This window comes from Mirounga angustirostris, unplaced genomic scaffold (genome assembly GCF_029215605.1).
Source record: "Mirounga angustirostris isolate CCGP_5_RB_7025 unplaced genomic scaffold, mMirAng1.0.hap1 SCAF_9, whole genome shotgun sequence".
Classification (NCBI taxonomy): Eukaryota; Metazoa; Chordata; class Mammalia; order Carnivora; family Phocidae; genus Mirounga; species Mirounga angustirostris.
In genome coordinates, this window is record NW_026991717.1 from 28,466,792 (window position 1) to 28,487,950 (window position 21,159).

Genomic DNA, 21,159 nt, shown 5'->3' on the forward strand with positions numbered 1-21,159 from the left:
GGTGTTGAGTTTGATGAGTTCTTTATAGATTTTGGATACTAGCCCTTTATCTGATATGTCATTTGCAAATATCTTCTCCCCTTCTGTCGGTTGTCTTTTGGTTTTGTTGACTGTTTCCTTGGCTTTGCAAAAGCTTTTTATCTTGATGAAGTCCCAATAGTTCATTTTTGCCCTTGCTTCCCTTGCCTTTGGCAATGTTTCTAGGAAGAAGTTGCTTCGGCTGAGGTCAAAGAGGTTGCTGCCTGTGTTCTCCTTTAGGATTTGGATGGACTCCTGTCTCACATTGAGGTCTTTCAACCATTTGGAGTCTATTTTTGTGTGTGGTGTAAGGAAATGGTCCAGTTCCATTCTTCTGCATGTGGCTATCCAATTTTCCCAACACCATTTGTTGAAGAGACTGTCTTTGTTCCATTGGACATTCTTTCCTGCTTTGTCAAAGATGAGTTGACCATAGAGTTGAGGGTCCATTTCTGGGCTCTCTGTTCTGTTCCATTGATCTATGTGTCTGTTTTTGTGCCAGTACCATGCTGTCTTGATGATGACAGCTTTGTAATAGAGCTGGAAGTCCGGAATTGTGATGCCGCCGGCTTTGCTTTTCTTTTTCAATGTTCCTCTGGCTATGCGGGGTCTTTTCTGGTTCCATACAAGTTTTAGGATTATTTGTTCCATTTCTTTGAAAAAAGTGGATGGTATTTTGATGGGGATTGCATTGAATGTGTAGATTGCTCTAGGTAGCATTGACATCTTCACAATATTTGTTCTTCCAATCCATGAGCATGGAACGTTTTTCCATTTCTTTGTGTCTTCCTCCATTTCTTTCATGAGTATTTTATAGTTTTCTGAGTACAGATCCTCTGTCTCTTTGGTTAGATTTCTTCCTAGGTATCTTATGGCTTTGGGTGCAATTGTAAATGGGATCGACTCCTTAATTTATCTTCCTTCTGTCTTGTTGTTGGTGTATAGGAATGCCACTGACTTCTGTGCATTGATTTTTTATCCTGCCACTTGACTGAATTCCTGTATGAGTTCTAGCAGTTTTGGGGTGGAGTCTCTTGGGTTTTCCACAAAGTATCATATCATCTGCAAAGAGTGAGAGTTTGACTTCTTCTTTGCCAATTTGGATGCCTTTGATTTCTTTTTGTTGTCTGATTGCTGTGGCTAGGACTTCCAAAACTATGTTGAATAGCAGTGGTGATAGTGGACATCACTGCCGCCTTCCTGACCTTAGGGGGAAAGCTCTCAGTTTTTCCCCATTGGAAATGATATTCGCTGTAGGTTTTTCATAGATGGCTTTTATGATATTGAGGTATGTACCCTCTATCCCTATACTCTGAAGAGTTTTGATCAAGAAAGGATGCTGGACTTTGTCAAAAGCTTTTTCTGCATCTATTGAGAGGATCATATGATTCTTGTTCTTTCTTTTGTTAATGTATTGTATCACATTGATTGATTTGCAGATGTTGAACCAACCTTGCAGCCCAGGCATAAATCCCACTTGGTCATGGTGAATAATCCTTTTAATGTACTGTTGGATCCTATTGGCTAGTATTTTGGTGAGAATTTTTGCATCCATGTTCATCAGGGATATTGGTCTGTAATTCTTTTTGATGGGGTCTTTGTCTGGTTTTGGGATCAAGGTAATGCTGGCCTCATAAAATGAGTTTGGAAGTTTTCCTTCCATTTCTATTTTTGGAACAGTTTCAGAAGAATAGGTATTAATTCTTCTTGAAATGTTTGGTAGAATTCCCCGGGGAAGCCATCTGGCCCTGGGCTTTTGTTTTTTGGGAGATTTTTGATGACTGCTTCAATTTCCTTAGTGGTTATAGGTCTGTACAGTTTTTCTATTCATCCTGGTTCAGTTTTGGTAGTTGATACATCTCTAGGAATGCATCCATCTCTTCCAGGTTATCTAATTTGCTGGCATAGAGTTGCTCATAATATGTTCTTATAATTGTATTTCTTTGGTGTTGGTTGTGATCTCTCCTCTTTCATTCATGATTTTGTTGATTTGGGTCATTTCTCTTCTCTTTTTGATAAGTCTGGCCAGGGGTTTATCAATCTTGTTAATTCTTTCAAAGAACCAGCTCCTAGTTTCGTTGATCTGTTCTACTGTTCTTTTAGTTTCTATTTCATTGATTTCTGCTCTGATCTTTATTATTTCTCTTCTCCTGCTGGGTTTAGGCTTTATTTGTTGTCTTTCTCCAGCTCCTTTAGGTGGAGGGTTAGGTTGTGTACTTGAGACCTTTCTTGTTTCTTGAGAAAGGCTTGTATTGCTATATACTTTCCTCTTAGGACTGCCTTTGCTGCATCCCAAAGATTTTGAACAGTTGTGTTTTCATTTTCATTGGTTTCCATGTATTTTTTTAATTCTTCTTTAATTTCCTGGTTGACCCATTCATTCTTCAGTAGGATGCTCTTTAGCCTCCATGTATTTGAGTTCTTTCCGACTTTCCTCTTGTGATTGAGTTCTAGTTTCAAAGCATTGTGGTCTGAAAATAGGCAGGGAATGATCCCAATCTTTTGGTACCGGTTGAGACCTGATTTATGACCTAGGATGTGATCTATTCTGGAGAATGTTCCATGGGCACTAGAGAAGAATGTGTATTCCGTTGCTTTGGGGTAGAATGTTCTGAATATGTCTGTGAAGTCCATTTGGTCCAGTGTGTCATTTAAAGTCTTTATTTCCTTGTTGATCTTTTGCTTAGACGATCTGTCCATTTCAGTGAGGGGGGTGTTAAAGTCTCCCACTATTATTGTATTGTTGTTGATGTGTTTCTTTGCTTTTGTTATTAATTGCCTTATATAATTGGCTGCTCCCATGTTAGGGGCATAGATATTTACAATTGTTAGATCTTCTTGTTGGATAGATCCTTTAAGTAGGATATAGTGTCCTTCCTCATCTCTTATACAGTCTTTGGTTTAAAATCTAATTTGTCTGATATAAGGATTGCCACCCCAGCTTTCTTTTGGTGTCCATTAGCATGGTAAATGGTTTTCCACCCCCTCACTTTCAATCTGGGGGTGTCTTTGGGTCTAAAATGAGTCTCTTGCACACAGCATATCGATGGGTCTTGTTTTTTAATCTAGTCTGTTAGCCTGTGTCTTTTTATTGGGGCATTGAGCCCATTTACATTCAGGGTAACTATTGAAAGATAGGAATTTAGTGCCATTGTATTGCCTGTAAGGTGACTGTTACTGTGTATTGTCTGTGTTCCTTTCTGGTCTATGTTGCTTTTAGGCTCTCTCTTTGCTTAGAGGACCCCTTTCAAGATTTCCTGTAGGGCTGGTTTTGTGTTTGCAAATTCCTTTAGCTTTTGTTTGTCCTGGAAGCTTTTTATCTCTCCTTCAATTTTCTATGACAGCCTAGCTGGATAGAGTATTCTTGGCTGCATATTTTTCTCATTTAGTGCTCTGAATATATCCTGTCAGTCCTTTCTGGCCTGCCAGGTCTCTGTAGATAGGTCTGTTGCCAATCTAATGTTTCTACCCTTGTAGGTTACATATCTCTTCTCCCGAGCTGCTTTCAGGATTTTCTCTTTGTCTATGAGACTCGTAAGTTTTACTATTAGATGTCAGGGAGTTGACCTATTTTTATTGATTTTGAGAGGGGTTCTCTGTGCTTCCTGGATTTTCATGCCTGTTTCCTTCCCCAAATTAGGGAAGTTCTCTGCTATAATTTGCTCCATTATACCTTCTGCCCCTCTCTCTCTTTCTTCTTCTTCTGGGATCCCAATTATTCTAATGTTGTTTCCTCTTATGGTATCTCTTATCTCTCGAATTCTGCCCTCGTGATCCAGTAGTTGTTTATCTCTCTTTTTCTCAGCTTCTTTATTTTCCATCATTTCATCTTCTATATTACTGATTCTGTCTTCTGCCTCATTTATTCTAGCACTTAGCGCCCCCATTTTTTATTGCACCTCATTAATAGCCTTTTTGAATTCTACTTGGTTGGATTTTAGCTCTTTTACTTCTCCAGAAAGGGTTTCTCTAATAACTTCCATATTTTTTTCAAGCCCAGCTAGTATCTTTAAAGTGATGATTCTGAACTCTAGATCTGACATCGTACTAATGTCCATATTGAGTAGGTCCCTGGCATTTGGTACTACCTCTTGTTCTTTTTGTTGAGGTGATTTTTTCCGTCTTGTCATTTTGTGCAAAGGAGAATAGATTAATGAGAGAACAAAATGCTAGCAGAGTAACCACGTCCCCAGAAAATATACTCTAAACAAATCAGAAAAGACCTGAAGCAGTGGGATAAGAAAGGGAAAGAGAGAAAAAGAAAAAGAAAAAAAAGAAAAAGAAAAAGATAAAGATAAAAACAAAAAGAAACAAAACAAAACAACAACAACAACAACAAAAACCAGAATGTGATCAAATATGATCTATATGGTATATAGATCAGTGCCACACACTAGATTTGGGGTGTATTTTGGTCTTTTAGAAGAAAGTGCCTCCCAAAATTTTAAAGAAAGAAAAACTTATATATGTACAAAAATAAGGGTTGATATGATGAAGGGATGGAATATGACTGTAAAAATGGAAATTATAAAAAATTTTATAAAAGGAATTGATAAGAAGTTGTTTGAAAAAAGAAAGAAGAGGATTTAAAAAAAGAAAAAAGAAAAAGAAAAAAAAAGGGAGAGGATGTGATCAGGCAGGGGAATAGAAAACACCATATACTAGAGATTTAGGGTATATTTTAATCTGTTAGAAGAAACTATCTCAAAATTTTAAAGAGAGAACAACTTATATATATAAGCCAAAAATATGGGTAACTACTATGAAGGGATAGAATATGACTCTAAAAATGAAAAATAAAAATGTTTTTTTTTAAAAAAGGGATTGATAAGATGTTGGTTGAAAAAGGGAAAAAGAAAAATTCAAAAAGAAATAAAAAGACAAAAAGACAGTTAAAAAAAATTAACTTTAAAAGACTAAAGAATCATGGTAAAAAAGCCGTGAATTCTATGTGCAGTAGTCCCCTAGCGCTGGAGTTCTGCCGTTCTCATTGATCGGTAAACTTGGTCTTGGCTGGCTGTTCTCACTCATCTTCTGGGGAGGGGCCTGTTGCCGTGGTTTCCAAATGTCTCTGCTGGAGGCGGAATTGCCCCACCTTTGCCCCCTCCCGGCTAAGTAATCTGCTTGGGTTTGCTCTCCGGGGCTTTTGTTCCCTGCGAGCTTTCCGTACAGCTTTGGAGGCGGAGAGTGAAAATGGCGGCCTCCCAATCTCCGCCCCGGAGGAGTTGACAACTCGGGGCCCCGCTCCTCAGTGAACCCCCAGAGAAAAGCCGCCAGTCACTCCTGTCTCCCCGGTCTCCGGCCGCACTCCGTGCTCGCCCGGCCTGTGACCGCGCATTTCTATCTCTGGCACCTGACCCGGTCTGGAGTCTCCAAATCCAGCAGATCCCTGCAGTGCACTCCCGCGCGGCTCCTCCTGGGGGAGGAAGGTGAGTCTCCCTGGATCTGCCGCTTGTGGGGTCCCTGCTGGAGGAGCAGGGGCCCGACTGTGCCACGGATCACGGTTTATGGCAACCCCGAGCTGAGAGCCCGCGCCTGGGCTCCGCCTCTGCAGCCGGCTTCCCTGCTCCGACGCCTGGGAGCTCTGCCACACTCAGGCACCCCCGGTCTTTCTGTGACCCCGAGGGTCCTGAGACCACACTGTCCCGGAGGGTTCCACCTCCTGCTTAGCCACCAGAGTGACATCCCTCAGAGGAGCAGACTTTTAAAAGTTCCGATTTTGTGCTCCGTGGTTCTATCACTTGCCAGAAGCGGCCGACAGAGGCCCCTCCCCCACCGTCTATCCTCCCAAATATCACCTCGGATTCACTTCTCCGCACGTCCTACCTTCCAGAAAGTGGTCGGTTTTCTGATGAGAGAGTTGTTGCTCTTCTTTTCTTCAATCTCCTGTTGAGTTTGTAGGTGTTCAGAATGGTTTGATCCCTATCCAGCTGAATTCCTGAGAGGAGATGAAATCCAGGTCTCCTACTCCTCCGCCATCTTGCTCCGCCCCCCCAAGCTTCTTGCTCTCTTGCTGAGTGTAATCCACTTATGAACTTCCTGAATGGAGCCTCTTGTTAACAGGTTTGTACCTCTATATTTTTGTCCAGGGATATATGTACCCAAGGTACATTATCATTCCACCTAATCTTCACAACAAACATCAGATATTATCATTACCCTCTGTTTTTTTTTTTTTTAAGATTTTATTTATTTATGTTAAACAGAAAGAGAGAGCACGCATGAGCAGGGAGAGGGCCAGAGGGGAGGGACAAGCAGACTCTGCTGAGCTTGGAGCCTGACGGAGGCCCAATCCCATGATCCTGAGACCATGACCCAAGCTAAAACCAAGAGTTGGACGTTCAACCAACTGAGCCACCTGGGTGCCCGTCATTACTCTGTTATACCAGGAAACCAGGGGGCAGATTTGGGAGACGACTTGCTAACAGTCACAAAGCTAGAAGCAGGAAAGGAAATGAGCCAGAATATGGCCTTCTGTACCTACATGTCCACACATGCAACAATTAAACATTTTAACATTTTTAAACTGGGTTAAATTTTGTTTTCTAAAATAATGAAACAGATTTTCATCACCAGTTTGATCAAGACATGCAAATAAGAGCAGTTACATTGAAATGATTATTCTCTGGGTTCTATATGAACCCAGAACTTGTGCTTCTTTCTAGTGATGACATAAGAGACAGTAACAAAAAGTAATGTCCCATTTACTCCAAATCTAATCAACCAGATATTTCAACCAGCCAGAACTTTCTGGATGATTATGTATTATACCTCCTAAGATGGCAATATACCAATGCATTGAACTTGGAGCAAGAAGATGCAGGTTCAAGTACTAATTCTGCCACTTAGAAGTAGTTTAACCTTGTGCAAACAAAATTATTTAATCCTCTGTATTTCAGCTTTTTCCCCTCAACTTTAAATGTTTTATTCCTTGTAAGACTATTGTAGAAATTCAATAAAATTATGTAAATTAAAGTACTTAGAAAATAGTAGGCCCAATACTGTCTTTCAAATATACTGCATAAAATGAAAATTTCCAAAAATCAGTTTAGACTCAATAAAAATATCTATCTCATCTATAGTGACCATTGATGTTTATCCTAACCCAAATAGCCACCTCCACCTGTTGCTGTCTGTAGAATGTGGTGCTTCACTCACCAGTAGATGCTTCACATGAACTGAATTGAATGGGTAGGTCCTGTGTGGTCTTCCATTGTTGTGGGGAAGCTGGCCCACATATTTGCTGCCAAAACTACGCAGAAGAGACTGAGACTCAGGGATTGGGGTAAGTAGCCCCATAGGTGGCTGACTGCCATGAAATAAAGAAGAAAAGGCAGGGGCCTGGATATATGAACTATCTTTCCACATCCAAAGTTTTAGAATCTTGCTGAACTGACATCAACTGAGAAAAAAACTAAACCATTTGTTATGGGCTCAATTGTGCTACTTTCCCCCACAAATTCCTATGGTGAAATCTTAACCCCAGTACCTCAGAATAAGTTAAAGTGAGGCCCTAATCCAGTATGACTGGTATCCTTATAAGAAGAGGAGATAGCACACAGACACACACAGAGGGAAGACCAGGTGACAATACAGGGGAAAGATGTCATCCACAAGTCAAGCAGAGGCCTCAGAAGGAACCAACCCTGCTAACACCTTGGTCTCAGAAATCCAGCCTCCAGAAGTGTGAGGAAATAAATTTATGCTTTTGAAGCCACCAATCTGTGGTACTTTATTATGGCAGCCCCAGCAAACTAATACACCATCCATTTAAGGTGTTTTTTTACAAACCATTTCAAATACTAACAAAATGGTAAACACACACTTGCCTAAGGTTTTTTTTAAACTTATTTTATGAGACGTCTGTTATATCTTCTTTCTTCTTTCCAGATGTGCAGGCCCCACTATATACTTTTCAGGACCAACAGGATTATGAGTTTCTCTTTAAAGCCTAAGTTCAGAGAATTGCCCTGTCTCCTTACACTCTACTCAGAAAGGAGGCAGCTAGTTTGGATCACATTAAAGCCTAGAGTAGCATGGCCGTCTGTTATGACTACCCAGGAGGAATAAACATTACCAAGAAAAATGAGGAAATATAGTAACCTGCTTTATGCAAAGTAGGTCTTTTGTCCAGAAAGGGAAAACCCTCCTTCAGACCACGTAGCTGTTGTGGGTCTGTTCAAGAACACATGCAGCATTCCCACTGCCATCCAGGCCCTTATCAATTTTCACTTATTCTAGTTAAATCAGTTTATGACACATAAACTATTCCTTAGGGACAATTTCTTCCATTTTCCATGTAATTACAGGTGTTTTTCTAATCACCAAAACTTACATGGTTCACTTATTTAGAATATTCCATTTTATATTTTAAGAGCAGTAATTTTATACTTTAAGGCCATTTTAAAAATTTGCTAAATTTTTTAAATGGCAATATGATTTAACTACCAGACAGGCCTATGGCTGCAATTCTCCACCTAACTAACCAGAGCACCAATCATTCCATTCCTCCACAGGAGAAATTTTCTAGACCTGTACTAACATTTCTTAATCAAGCCCTAATTGTCAAGCAGTACAATGTCTTTAATATAATGAAAGATTATTAGCAGTAGCAACAAAAGAGAAGGTGCTGGGTTACAGCAGGCTGGGAGCCCTGTCCCACTGGGAGGACTGTAATTACCATGCCAAATAGCAGGGCCAAAGTCTCAAAATCAATCCACTCCACCACATGGGTCAGGCTGGGTCTCTGCAATCAAAGCACAAATTTCCCAATTAATCTTGGGCATCATCTTCTTGGTGACAGGCTGTAAAAAAAAAATGTGCTATTCTTTATGGCAAGCCCACTCATTGGGCCAGAGTCAAAAATCACACCATCCCCTTGCCTTTGAAATTAAGAGTATACCATCAATGAAAACCACTTGTGACCCAAGGCATAATAATGTCAAGCCTATGCATTTAGTTATAAGAAAAGCAAATTGCTTAAATCCTGTCCCTGGCAACTCCATGAAGAACTATATCCTGAATTGCAGGATTGACCCTTGAGGTTGTGAGGTCCCCACATGCCTTCCTTGGTGTTGGAGCATGAGGCCAGGATGGCAATAACTGAAGGACACCCTTGTCCTACTCGCCAGTTGTCCGTCCACTCTCACTTCATCTTCTAACAACCCTGCAGAGTAGGGAATCCTGGAGTCATGGGTAAATGGGAACATGGAGTGTAAAGCAAGGGCACTTTGAGACTCTAGTTGTTGGGAAAGGACTGCACAGTGGCCCAGGATGCTAACCACAGCACAGGCTGTGTGCCACATTAACATTTTCTAAAATAAAATAACTACTACTATACTACTACTTAAGAGTTAATAAAAGTAACAGTGGCTTATGTATAAGTTTTAGGACTCTGGGACATTTTACCCTAGAGTTAGCATTTGTTTATACCAACTCTAGCCAAGAAAAATTAAATAAATAAATAAATAAATAAATAATAACTGAACATAGCTCCACATAGTTTTTTAAACCAGTTATTATTCTTTGGTTGACTGGATGGCCTATAGTAGCGCTTTGCAGAACGCTCCTCTGAATTCTATAGAGTCATTTACAAATCCACTTCTGTGTGCTGCCACCTTGTTCGGTTCCAGTACTGCTCCTCAAACAATGGCAGGCCTCCATCTTCAGTGGGTGCTTGGCCTCTCCTGCCTCCCTACATTCACTCCTATGTTCCTGCCAGACAAGCCACACACATTATGTGCCATCAACCCCCAGACACACATCTCTAGGGACCTCCTGGTGTCTGCAAGACAGTGCCAACCTCACCATTTATCACCTCTGCTCCAGGCAGGATGACCCCCTCTAGTTCCCAAGGGCTGACAGCACCAAGTCAACTCTAACACCACTCAGCTATATAGCCTGGGGCAAATGAGTGACCATGATGAGCCTTTCCTCAACCAAAATGGGGAATAAAAAATGTGTGTGTGATAAAGTCAAATGAAAAATAGTCATCAGTGTTGAAAGGTTTATTAGTTCATGCTTCTAGCATGGTTCCTGAGGGAGAAATGTGGAAAGAGTATATGAAAGAATGAAAATCACCAGCTAACACCTAATTTCTAGACTGTCTTTAAATCTTATACCCTATGGAGTGGTAAGCCATTGATTCAAAATGTTACAACTTACATCTCCAATCACAGCCAGCGCTGCTAATGCCGCAAGGGAACCCAACATGGCTGCCAGGGTTCTGTGAACAATCTGGAAAAGAACGCAGGAAATTATTTTATTCTGGTCCACAGGGGTTTAAAATGCACAAAAGCCTATATTGCTATTTGTATCCATTAATGTCAGCCATTCTGTACCATATCTATTAAGAAAATAAATAAATCATGGGTCTTACTGTTTCAGTCACACACAAATAGCACAGTCTGCCTTCTAAAGAAAGCTGATTTCACTTCCTGAATAATTAGATGACCCAGAAGTAGAAGCAGAAGGCTACAGTATGTTCTATAAAGAAGCCTGCAGTAAATTGTCATTAATTATTTACCATATGATCCCTAGGCAACCAGACCATTAGTTCCACAACATAAATCAATTCTGCCCCATTACTGAGACTGTTATTAAACCAAAGGTATATTGTCAAATACTTAATCTAATTGAGACTTCAGTGTTATCACTGAATCATGAAAGTACTTTTTCTGTTTATAATTCAAATGGACATGGAATTTCTGAGACAAAATATGAAGAAAGGCAAGGATGCAGAGAAATTGGAACCCTCCAACATTGCTGGTGGGAATGTAAAATGGTGCAGCCATCATGGAAAAACTTGGCAGTTTCTCAGTAAGTTAAATAATAATTTACCATATAATCAGAAATTCAACCCCTAGGAATTTACTCCAGAGAAATGAACACATATGTCCTATTAAATTAATTAAATGAGGCCATTAAACTGAAGTGGCTCTAACACCTTAGCAGCCTACTAAGCAAACCAAAATCTAAGCCTATAATAAATGCCTCAAGGTTAAGAAATCAAAATCTAAGGACAACTCATCATAAACAGCCAACTAGACTTCCCAAATATGGCAAACACTTAGGCTATAGCTAAACAAATTATTTCCTTGCTACGCTTTCCCCTTTTCCCTGTAGAAGTCTTTCCCATACCTCCTGTTGGTAGAGCACTCCTAAGCACTCCCAGTTTGGCATTGCCCAATTCAAACAAATTTTTGCTCAAATAAACTCTTAAAAATTTACTATGCCTTGATCTTTTAATAATTCACATAAAGCATAAATGTTCATAGCAATATTATTCAAAATAGACAAAAACTGGAAACATTCCAAATGTCTATCCATGGTAAGTGGATAAAGAAAAAGTAGTATATGTTACAACCTAGAACTACTGATACATGCTATGTTATGAATGAACCCAAAATACATTATGCAAAGTGAGAGAAGTCAAACACAAAAGACTGCATATTATGTCATTCCATTTATATGAACTGTCCAGAAAAGGTTAATTTAGAGAGACAGAAAGATCAGGGTTGCCTAAGGCTGGAGGTAACAATAGAGACTGATTGCAAATGGGCCCTAGGGGTCTTTATGGGGTGATGGAACATTCTAAAACTGTATCATGCTAATAGTTGCTGCTGTGGTCTGAATGTTTGTGTCCTCCCAAAATTCATATGTTGAAATTCTGATCCCTAAAATGATAGTATTAGAAGGTGGGCTTTTGGGAGATCATGAGGTCATGAGGGCAGATTCCTCATGAATGTGATTCGTGACCTTATAAAAGAGGATCCAGAGAGATCTCTTGCTTCTTCTACCACGTGAGGATACAATGGAAAGTCTGCAACCCATAAGAAGGCCCTCACCTAACACCTCCAGAACTGTTATTTATAAGCCACTCAGTTTGTGGCATTTTGCTATAGCAGCCCTAAGAAACTAGTACTGAGAAGTGAAGACACTGCTATAATCTCTAAAAATATTGAAGCAGCTTTGGAACTGGGTAATGGGTAGAAGGTGGAAGAGTCTGGAGGGGCACACCAAGAAAAGTCTACATTGCTACTAATAGACCATTAAAAGCAATTCTGGTTAGGGCCCAGAAGGAGAGCTGTCTGAGGAGAAGCCTCAGTCTTCATAGAGAATACCTAAGTGGTTGTGAACACAAAATGTTGGTAAAATGTCAATGGTAAAGGCCATTCTGAGGAGGTCTCACACAGAATGAGGAACATGTTATTGAACAATGGAGAATAGGTGATCCTTGTTATAAGGTGGCAAAGGACTTGGTTGAATTGTGTTTGTATCTTAGTTTGTGCAAGGTAGAACTTGTAAGGGATGAAATTGGTTAACTGGCTGAGGAGATTTTTAAGCAAAGAGATGAAAGTGCTGCCTGATTACTCCTCAGTGCTTGGAGTAAAATGAGAGAAGTGAGAAATTACTTAAAGATGGAATTGTTAATCAAAAAGGAAGCCAGGGCGCCTGGGTGGCTCAGTTGGTTAAGCGACTGCCTTCGGCTCAGGTCATGATCTCAGGGTCCTGGGATCGAGTCCCGCATCGGGCTTCCTGCTCCTTGGGAGCCTGCTTCTCCCTCTGCCTCTCTCTCTCTGTCTCTGTCTCTCATGAATAAATAAATAAAATCTTTAAAAAAAAAAAAAAAAGGAAGCCAAACTTTAAAATTTGGAATTCTCAGCCTATCCAAACTGAAAGAAATGAGAAAGTTTATTTAGGAGAGAACACAAAGGGCATGGCCAAATTTGGTAAGGTTACCAGTTTGGATCTGACATCTCAACAGAAGCTAGGAGCTAGTCACCAAGACAATGGGGAGAATAGTCAGCTTCTAAACAGAAGCCAAGACCTGCCATCCAACACAGTGAAAGAATAGCCCAGAAGGTATTTCAGAGATCATCAGGGCTGCCCCTCCCATTCTAGGACCAGAGTGCAAAGGCCTACATGGCAGAAAGATTTCAAAGGGTGAGCCAATGCTGCTTGGCACTGCTTCACATTGTGGGCTCCAGTGGACCTAGGGCACCCAACAAAGCACAGGGGGCATGGCTTTCTCCACCTAGATTTTGAAGAATGGACCCCCTGGAACCCTAGGCTTTGGACCCAGGCATAGGACCACCAAGAGCATAAGATCACAGCAGAAAGCCGCTACTAGGGCAATGCCCAGTACAGCAGTAGACCAGTAGAGCCATGGGCCTTTGATTCCAGCCTGCAGAATGGGGTGTGTCCAGCAAAGTCATGAGGGCAGGGCTACCTAAAGCAGTGAAGGCAGGACCCTCACTGGTTTTGAACTTGCCAGGGACCCATCAATCCTTTCATCTTTCCTATTTCTCCCTTCTGTAATGGGAATATCTCTCCTATGCCTGTTCAACCATTGCATTTTGGAAGCACATCTGAGTCCACACATTCAACATCTTTGGTTCAGAGCTGGGAGAAATTTGTCTCCAGATATATATTCACTCTCATCCATATCTGATTTAGATGCTATTTAGATGAGCCTGAGGACTTCAGACTTTTAAGTTAATGCTAGAATGAGTTAGGACTTCTAGGGTTATCGAAATGGAATGAATGTATTTTGCATTTAAGAAGGACATAAATTTTGGGAAGCGAGGGGTAGAATATTATAGTCTGAATGTTTCTGTGTCCCCAAAACTGTGAGAAATAAATTTGTTGTTGATGAGGCACCCAGTCAGTGGTACTGCATTACAGCAGCCAAAACAGACTGAGATAGGTGTTAAGGGTTGGTGAACACAGAATGGAGTGCCCTCAGCACAGATGGACACTCCAGGCCCCAGGACATAGAAGGGAGCACCTCTGCCCAACAGTCAGGGACTCCTGAGATAAGAACCACCCCATCCCCTCACAGGACCCCTGGAGGAGTCTGGTGCCTCCAAAATGAAATTCAAGTAAGGCTGCTTCCTATTCACATAACAGTCAAGGCACAATGTCCAGGCAGTGGCAGACAACTGTGCTCAGGGAATGGCCAGAACAAGCTGGAGGGAGAACAGTGGGACAGATGTTTCTCCCACAGAGTCCCGAAGGGGCTTTGGGGCTAGAAACAATGAGATTTCCCAGCACATCTAGGAGAATGGCTAAAATAAAAAGTAGAAACAACACCAAATGTGGGCAAGGATGCAGACTGGCTCGCTCACATGTTCTTGTGGGAATGAAAATGGTCCAAAAAACTAAACGAGCAACTACTTTACAACCCATCAATTCCATCCCAGACATTTTATTCCAGAGAAATAAAAACCCACGTTCACAGAAAACCTGTACATGAATAATCATAGCAGCTTTATTTGTAACTGCCCCAAACTAGAAATAATCAGATGTTCTTCAAGAGGTGAGTGGTTAAACATCTATGTCATGGTGAAAAGGTACAAACCACTGATAGAAGCAACATTCTTGAAATGATAAAATTATAGAAATAGTGGGCAAATTAGTAATTGTCAGTGGGAAGGGGATTATAAGGAATGGAAGGAATTGGGTGTGGATACAAAAGGGTAACATGAGGGGTCCTTGTGGGAATGGAAATGTTCTGTATCTCAAATGTGGTTACATTAATATGATGATTGTGATTTTCTACTATAGTTTTGTAAAGAGGAGCTGAATATGCCAGACCCAAAATACACCACTTTGGCATATTGATTTTTTTTTGCATAGTTTGTTTTATTATGTTGTGTTAATCACCATACATTACATCATTAGTTTTTGATGCAGTGTTCCATGATTCATTGTTTGCGTATAACACCCAGTGCTCCATTCAATACGTGCCCTCTTTAATACCAATCACCAGGCTAACGCATCCTCCCACCCCCCTCCCCTCTAGAACCCTCAGTTTGTTTCTCAGAGTCCATAGTCTCTCATGGTTTGTCTCCCCCTCCAATTTCCCCCCCTTCATTTCTCCCTTCCTACTATCTTCTTCTTTTTTTCACATATATTATTTGTTTCAGAGGTACAGATCTGTGATTCAACAGTCTTACACAATTCACAGTGCTCACCATAGCACATACCCTCCCCAATGTCTGTCACCCAGCCACCCCATGCCTCCTACCCCCCACCACTCCAGCAACCCTCAGTTTGTTTCCTGAGATTAAGAATTGCTCATATCGGGCGCCTGGGTGGCTCAGTTGGTTAAGCGACTGCCTTTGGCTCAGGTCATGATCCTGGAGTCCCTGGATCGAGTCCCGCATTGGGCTCCCTGCTTGGCAGGGAGTCTGCTTCTCCCTCTGACCCTCCCAACCCTCCCCCCTCTCATGTGCTCTCTCTCTCAGTCTCTCTCTCTCAAATAAATAAATAAAATCTTTAAAAAATAAAAAAAATAATTGCTCATATCAGTGAGATCATATGATACATGTCTTTCTCTGATTGACTTATTTCACTCAGCATAATACCCTCCAGTTCCATCCACATTGTTGCAAATGGCAAGATTTCATTCCTTTTGATGGCTGCATAATATTCCATTGTACATATATACCACATCTTTATCCATTCATCTGTTGATGGGCATCTTGGTTCTTTCCATAGTTTGGCTATTGTGGACACTGCTGCTATAAACATCAGGGTGCACGTACCCATTCGGATCCCTACATTTGTATCTTTGGGGTAAATACCCAGTAGTGCAATTGAAGGGTCATATGGTAGCTCTATTTTCAACTTTATGAGGAACCTCCATACTGTTTTCCAGAGTGGCTGCACCAGCTTGCATTCCCACCAACAGTGTAGGAGGGTTCCCCTTTCTCTGCATCCCCACCAAAATCTGTCATTTCCTGACTTGTTAATTTTAGCCCTTCTGACTGGTGTGAGGTGATATCTCATTGAGGTTTTGATTTGGATTTCCCTGATGGCATATTGATTATTTTTAATTAAAGTTACTTGAGAGGGGCGCCTGGGTGGCTCAGTCATTAAGTGTCTGCCTTCAGCTCAGGTCATGATCCTGGGGTCCTAGGATCAAGCCCTGCACCAGGCTCCCTGCTCAGCGGGAATCCTGCTTCTCCCTCTCCCACTCCCCCTGCTCGTGTTCCCTCTCTCACTGTGTCTCTCCCTGTCAAATAAATAAATAAAATATTTTTTAAAAATTAAAAAAATAAAGTTACTTGAGAAACAGCTGTTACAAAAAAGACACTCTAAACCTTTTTTGTCCCCCTGAAAAGAAAAAATAAATAAATCTCCCATGTGAAAGGTATTCTCCCTGGACTAATAGGGTAGATGCCATCCTCATCACCAGAAATAGGGAAGTCAGGGCTGAGACAAGTCTTGTTACTTCACTAATTTACTACCCAAGCCCAAACCCCTTTGTCTTGTCAATTCTTCACAAATGTGTTGTTTTCTTATCTAGAAGATATAAAAGCTGCTTACTTTGGTCATTTCTTTGAGGCTCATATTTGGGGGGGCTCCTATATGTACAAAATTAGTTTTTGTTTTCTCCCAGTAATCTATCTTCTGCCAACTTAATTATCAAATCAACTGTGATATAATGATAAAAAATATATCTTTTGTCATTCAGATGACCAATATTTGTTTCTCAGATATACCTAATCTTCATCCACAGTTCCTGAAAACACTTCAGAGCTATAAAAGTGAAATGAGATTAAAGAGTGCATTTGTGTTGATGAGCACCAGGTGTTGTATGGAAGTGTTGAATCACTAAATTGTACACCTGAAACTAATATGACACTATATGTTAACTAACTAGAATTTCAATAAAAACTTTAAGGAGTGCACTTGTCATGATAAGCACCAGGTGTTGTATGGAAGTGTTGAATCACTATATGGTACACCTGAAACTAATATTACATTATATGTTAGCTAACTGGAATTTAAATTAAAAATTTAAATAAGTAAGTAAATAAATATAAATAAATAAATAAATAAATAAATGAAATGGGTGTCTTTCATTAATGAAGGTGACTTTTGGACCCTACTCAAGGGCAGTGGCTGGTTGCCAGGAGGACCAACCATGTGATTAGAGGATTAAAACTGTTAATTTCACTCCCCAACCTCCAGAGAGAGTAGAGGGGCTGCATCGACCAATAGCCAATGATTTATTTAATTACTATGTAATGAAGTCTCCATAAAAACAAACAAGGATAGCTTTTGGTCCTTATTTTCAGAGAGCTTCCATGCTTGAGGAACCAGAACACTTCCGCATGCCATCAAGCTGGGCCCCAAGCTCCATGACAACAGAAGCTCTTTTCTTGGGGACCTTGCCCTATGTATCTCTTCACATTCTTTAATAAACTGATAAACATAAGTAAGTGTTTCCCTGAGTTCCATGAGTCACTATAGCAAATTAATCAAACCTAAGGAGGAAGTTGTTGGAACCTCTAATCTGTTGCCAGTTGGTCAGAAGCCTGGGGCTTATGACTGGTTTCTGAAGTCAGGAGTGGGCACTGAATGCCTACCCTGTGGAATCTGATGCTATCACTGAGTAGTGTCATAATTGAGTTAAATTCTCAGGTGTCTGAGAATTGCTTGGTGTTGGTGGGGACTCCCATGCTGGAATTGACTCTGGGAACCCTAAACGACCAGCCAAAGAATGTAGGCAAGAAAGAGGAAAATTTCTCCCATCCCCACAGTATTACCATTGGAGGAAAGTAGATAAAGAGTACAGGGAATCACTGTATGTCTTTCAACTACATGTGAATATGCAGCTATGTCAAAATTAAAACTTTAATTTAAAAAAAGGCATGCTTCTCTCCTCTAAGACATTGCTAAACTTAAATCAAGGACAGACCGTAGGATCCTATTCAGCATACAATTTACAATAAAAAAGCAAAAAAAAAAACTTTTTTAAAGAAAAAGAACATATGGGTTCAAATCAGATGACCCCAAGGATACTTTTCATTCCAGAATTCCATGGCAATATCTTCCTAAATTTGGAAAGCTGAAATTAATGCCATCAAAATATAAGCAGCTTTCACAACACGATGCTTACTTTAATTAAAAAATAGCAACAACAGTGCACTGGCACTGCTCCCAGCATTGAGGACTCAGCAATAAAGAGACAGGAATGCCCTGGCTGTGTGCAGCCCAGTCCCTGTAAACAAGAAATGAGTGTTTGGTAAACAGAGTGAGGGATGTCATGGGACAGAGAGGCCTGAAGGTATGACACAGTCAGGACACAGGACACCTAGAGAAGGAGAGGAGACTCAGGTCCAAATAGGTGTCAGGGCCAAGAGGGGCTTCAGTGTCAGTGGCAGAAGGGAAGGAGAGGAGAGGCCAGCAGTCAGGACAGGCAATTGGGCCATGGTCAGGAGAGGTTTGGGTTTAATTTCATCATTTCTCATTCAAAAACAAACCAACTACTTGCCAAAAAAATTGCACATCTTCCCTGCTTTGTATGTGTGTATATGAGAAAGAATAAAGAACAGTGAGAAAGAATTAAAGGAAAATGTTGCGGATCAACAAACTTCAAGAAGGCACGGAGCCTTGAGTGAGTTCTAAGCAGTCTGAGTGTGTGTTAATTTTCCCTGCTTTTGTTTAATCCAATGAGGCAGGTTGCCAAGAAGCAGTTCTTTTCCTTCTCACCATGGTTCCAAGGCAGGTTACACTTGTCTTATTTTTTTCTATTTTTGAAAGCATTACATAGAACATTTTTCTAATTGGTCAAAAGTGGTTTTTAATGCACTTGACATTAAAATCACTGAAAACTTCATGAAAGATTATAAATTAAAGCACTGTACATAATTTCATGAGTCTGCACATAAATGCATTCTGCTCAGAGGTTTCAAATCATTTTAGAAACAACTTTCATGAACAACAATGTACCTCTATATTTTGCCTGCTATGTGTGATATACTACAGAAACCTAAAATTAAGTTCACAATCTACATTGAATTGCAACTTTTCTCAACAGTGCTCACAGAGACCACTTTTATGTGATGCAATGCCTTTTTAACTATTATTTTTACAAATAACACAGGCAAAGCTGTTTCAAAATGTCAATAAATTATTCTGAGCAATGTAGGTTCCAACAACCTTGACAGGTGTCATACTAATTGCAGAGCCTCTATTAATAAAGGCAACCACTTTCAAAGTATTATGCAGTAGATTGCAAAGGTGGTGATAAAGTTCCACTTTAACTGCATTCCTTATGATTTCATTAAGGGCTTAAATCAGTTATATTCAGTTATGTCAGTTATTCTATTACATAAAAAAATACATATTCTACTATTATGACAATGTAGCCTTATACTAGTGCAAGAAGAAAGAAAAGAGGAAGGAGAAGAATGAGAAGAAGGTAAGAGAGGAGGAGGGAAGAGGTGAAGGAGAGACAGAGAAAGTGACACTATCAAAGGACACCACAGTGATCCAGGTCTTCATTAGAACCAGTGCCTTGAAACCTAAACATTATCCTCATTTTGAATCAGTGTTCTTTGCCTTCTCCCTCACCCTGTCCCGAGACTAACCACACTGGGCTTGAATGATCCTTGGGTGCTTGGAACCAGCCATGACCTCTCACCCTGTACACCACTTGTCAGGCCCCCTTCTAACTAGCAGCACCTTCAGCCATTGCTCTGCTAAGTCTCACATAACATGGAAGATGGATGGAACATTAAGTGCGTTCCAAAGATCTTGAATTCCTTGAAGTGTTGATAATCTTAGCTCAACAGAAGACCCTGTGGGCCAACAGGCATGGGAGATGCTGGTTAAACATAGATTCACATATGCCTCTCTGCAATGTTTCCAAAACCATAATTGCTACTGGGATTCTCCTCCCAAGATGCATCCAGAAGGAAGAAATGAAAGAACATACACCCTGGGAGGGGCCACAGGTTATCTGGGAGTCAATGCATAGCCCCACTAGTCCACTGAGGCCACACAAGCAGGCATGACAAATACCAGTCTGAGCAGAGCCGCAGAGGTGCTGTTCAGACAACAGTCCTGCCATCAAGTCCCAGCAGAGCAGAAAGCAGTGGGTTGTAAGTCACTGGGATATTTCAGTGAGCTGTGGACACAGAAAATGTTGACTAAGGAGGAGGAGCAAGATGGAGGCAGAGTAGGAGACCTAAATTTCGTCTAGTCCCAGGAATTCAGCTAGATAGGTATCAAACCATTCTGAACACCTGCGATACGAACTCAACAGGAGATCAAAGAAAAGAATGGCAGCAATGCTCTACACAGGAAAGTGACCACTTTCTGGAAGGTAGGATGTGAAGAAAGGTGAATCCGAGGCGATATACGGGAAGATAGACCACAGGGGGAGGGAGCCTGTCAGCCAGCTACCAGCAGATAGAGCAGCAGAGCACAAAATCGGAACTTTTAGAAGTTGGCTCTGCTGAGGGATGTTGCTCCAGTGGCTAAGTGGGGGGTGGAACCCCCACTGGGACAGTGTAGTCTCAGGACCCTTGGGGTAACAGGAAGACCGGGGGTGCCTGAGTGCGGCAGAACTCCCAGGTATCAGAGCAGGGAAGCTGGCAGCAAAGACAGAGCCAAGGAGTGGGCTCTCAGCTCGGGGTTGCCATAAACCATGATCCGTGGCACAGTTGGGCCACTGCTCTTCCAGCAGAGACCCAAAAAGCGGCAGATCCAGGGAGGCTCCCCTTCCTCTCCTGGGAGGAGCGGTGCATTTGGGACTCCACACGGGGTCATGTGCCAGAGATAGAAATGCTTGGTCACAGTCTGGGTGAGCATGGAGTGCAGCTGGAGACCAGGGAGACAGGAGTGACTGACTGCTTTTCTCTGGGGCCGCACTGAGGAGTGGGGCCCCGAGTTCTTGGCTCCTCTGGGGTGGAGATTGGGAGGCCGCCATTTCCAATCTCATCCTCCAAAGCTGTACGGAAAGCTTGCAGGGAACAAAAGCTCCCAAGAGCAAACCCAACCAGATTACTTAGCCCGGACCCGGCAAGGGTGGGGCAATTCTGCCTCCAGCAAAGACACTTGGGAACCACAGGAACAGGCCCTTCCCCCAGAAGATCAGCAAGAACGGCCAGCCAAGACCAAGTTTACTGATCAATGAGAATGGCAGAACTCCAGCACTAGGGGGATACAGCACATAGAATTCATGGCTTTTTCCCCCTGATTCTTTAGTCTTTGAAAGTTAATTTTTTTTCTTTTTCTATTTTTTGAAAAATTTTTCTTTTTCCCTTTTTCAACCAAAATCTTATAAATCCCTTTTTAAAAAATCCTTTTTATTTTTCATTTTTTGAGTCATATTCTATC

At 41.2% G+C, this 21,159-nt stretch overlaps 1 protein-coding gene across 2 annotated transcripts in view; it reads right to left on the bottom strand.

Annotated features, from left to right (window-relative positions):
* Window positions 1-21,159, bottom strand: part of OCA2 (OCA2 melanosomal transmembrane protein) — a 561,894-nt gene that overhangs the window by 395,147 nt on the left and 145,588 nt on the right. For both annotated transcript variants that reach the window (XM_064570041.1, XM_064570040.1), the window contains 2 exons: window positions 10,183-10,254; window positions 8,699-8,764 (listed from right to left, as the gene is read on the bottom strand). In XM_064570041.1, coding sequence (XP_064426111.1) covers window positions 8,699-8,764; window positions 10,183-10,254 — 138 coding nt within the window. The remainder of the gene's footprint in view (window positions 1-8,698; window positions 8,765-10,182; window positions 10,255-21,159) is intronic.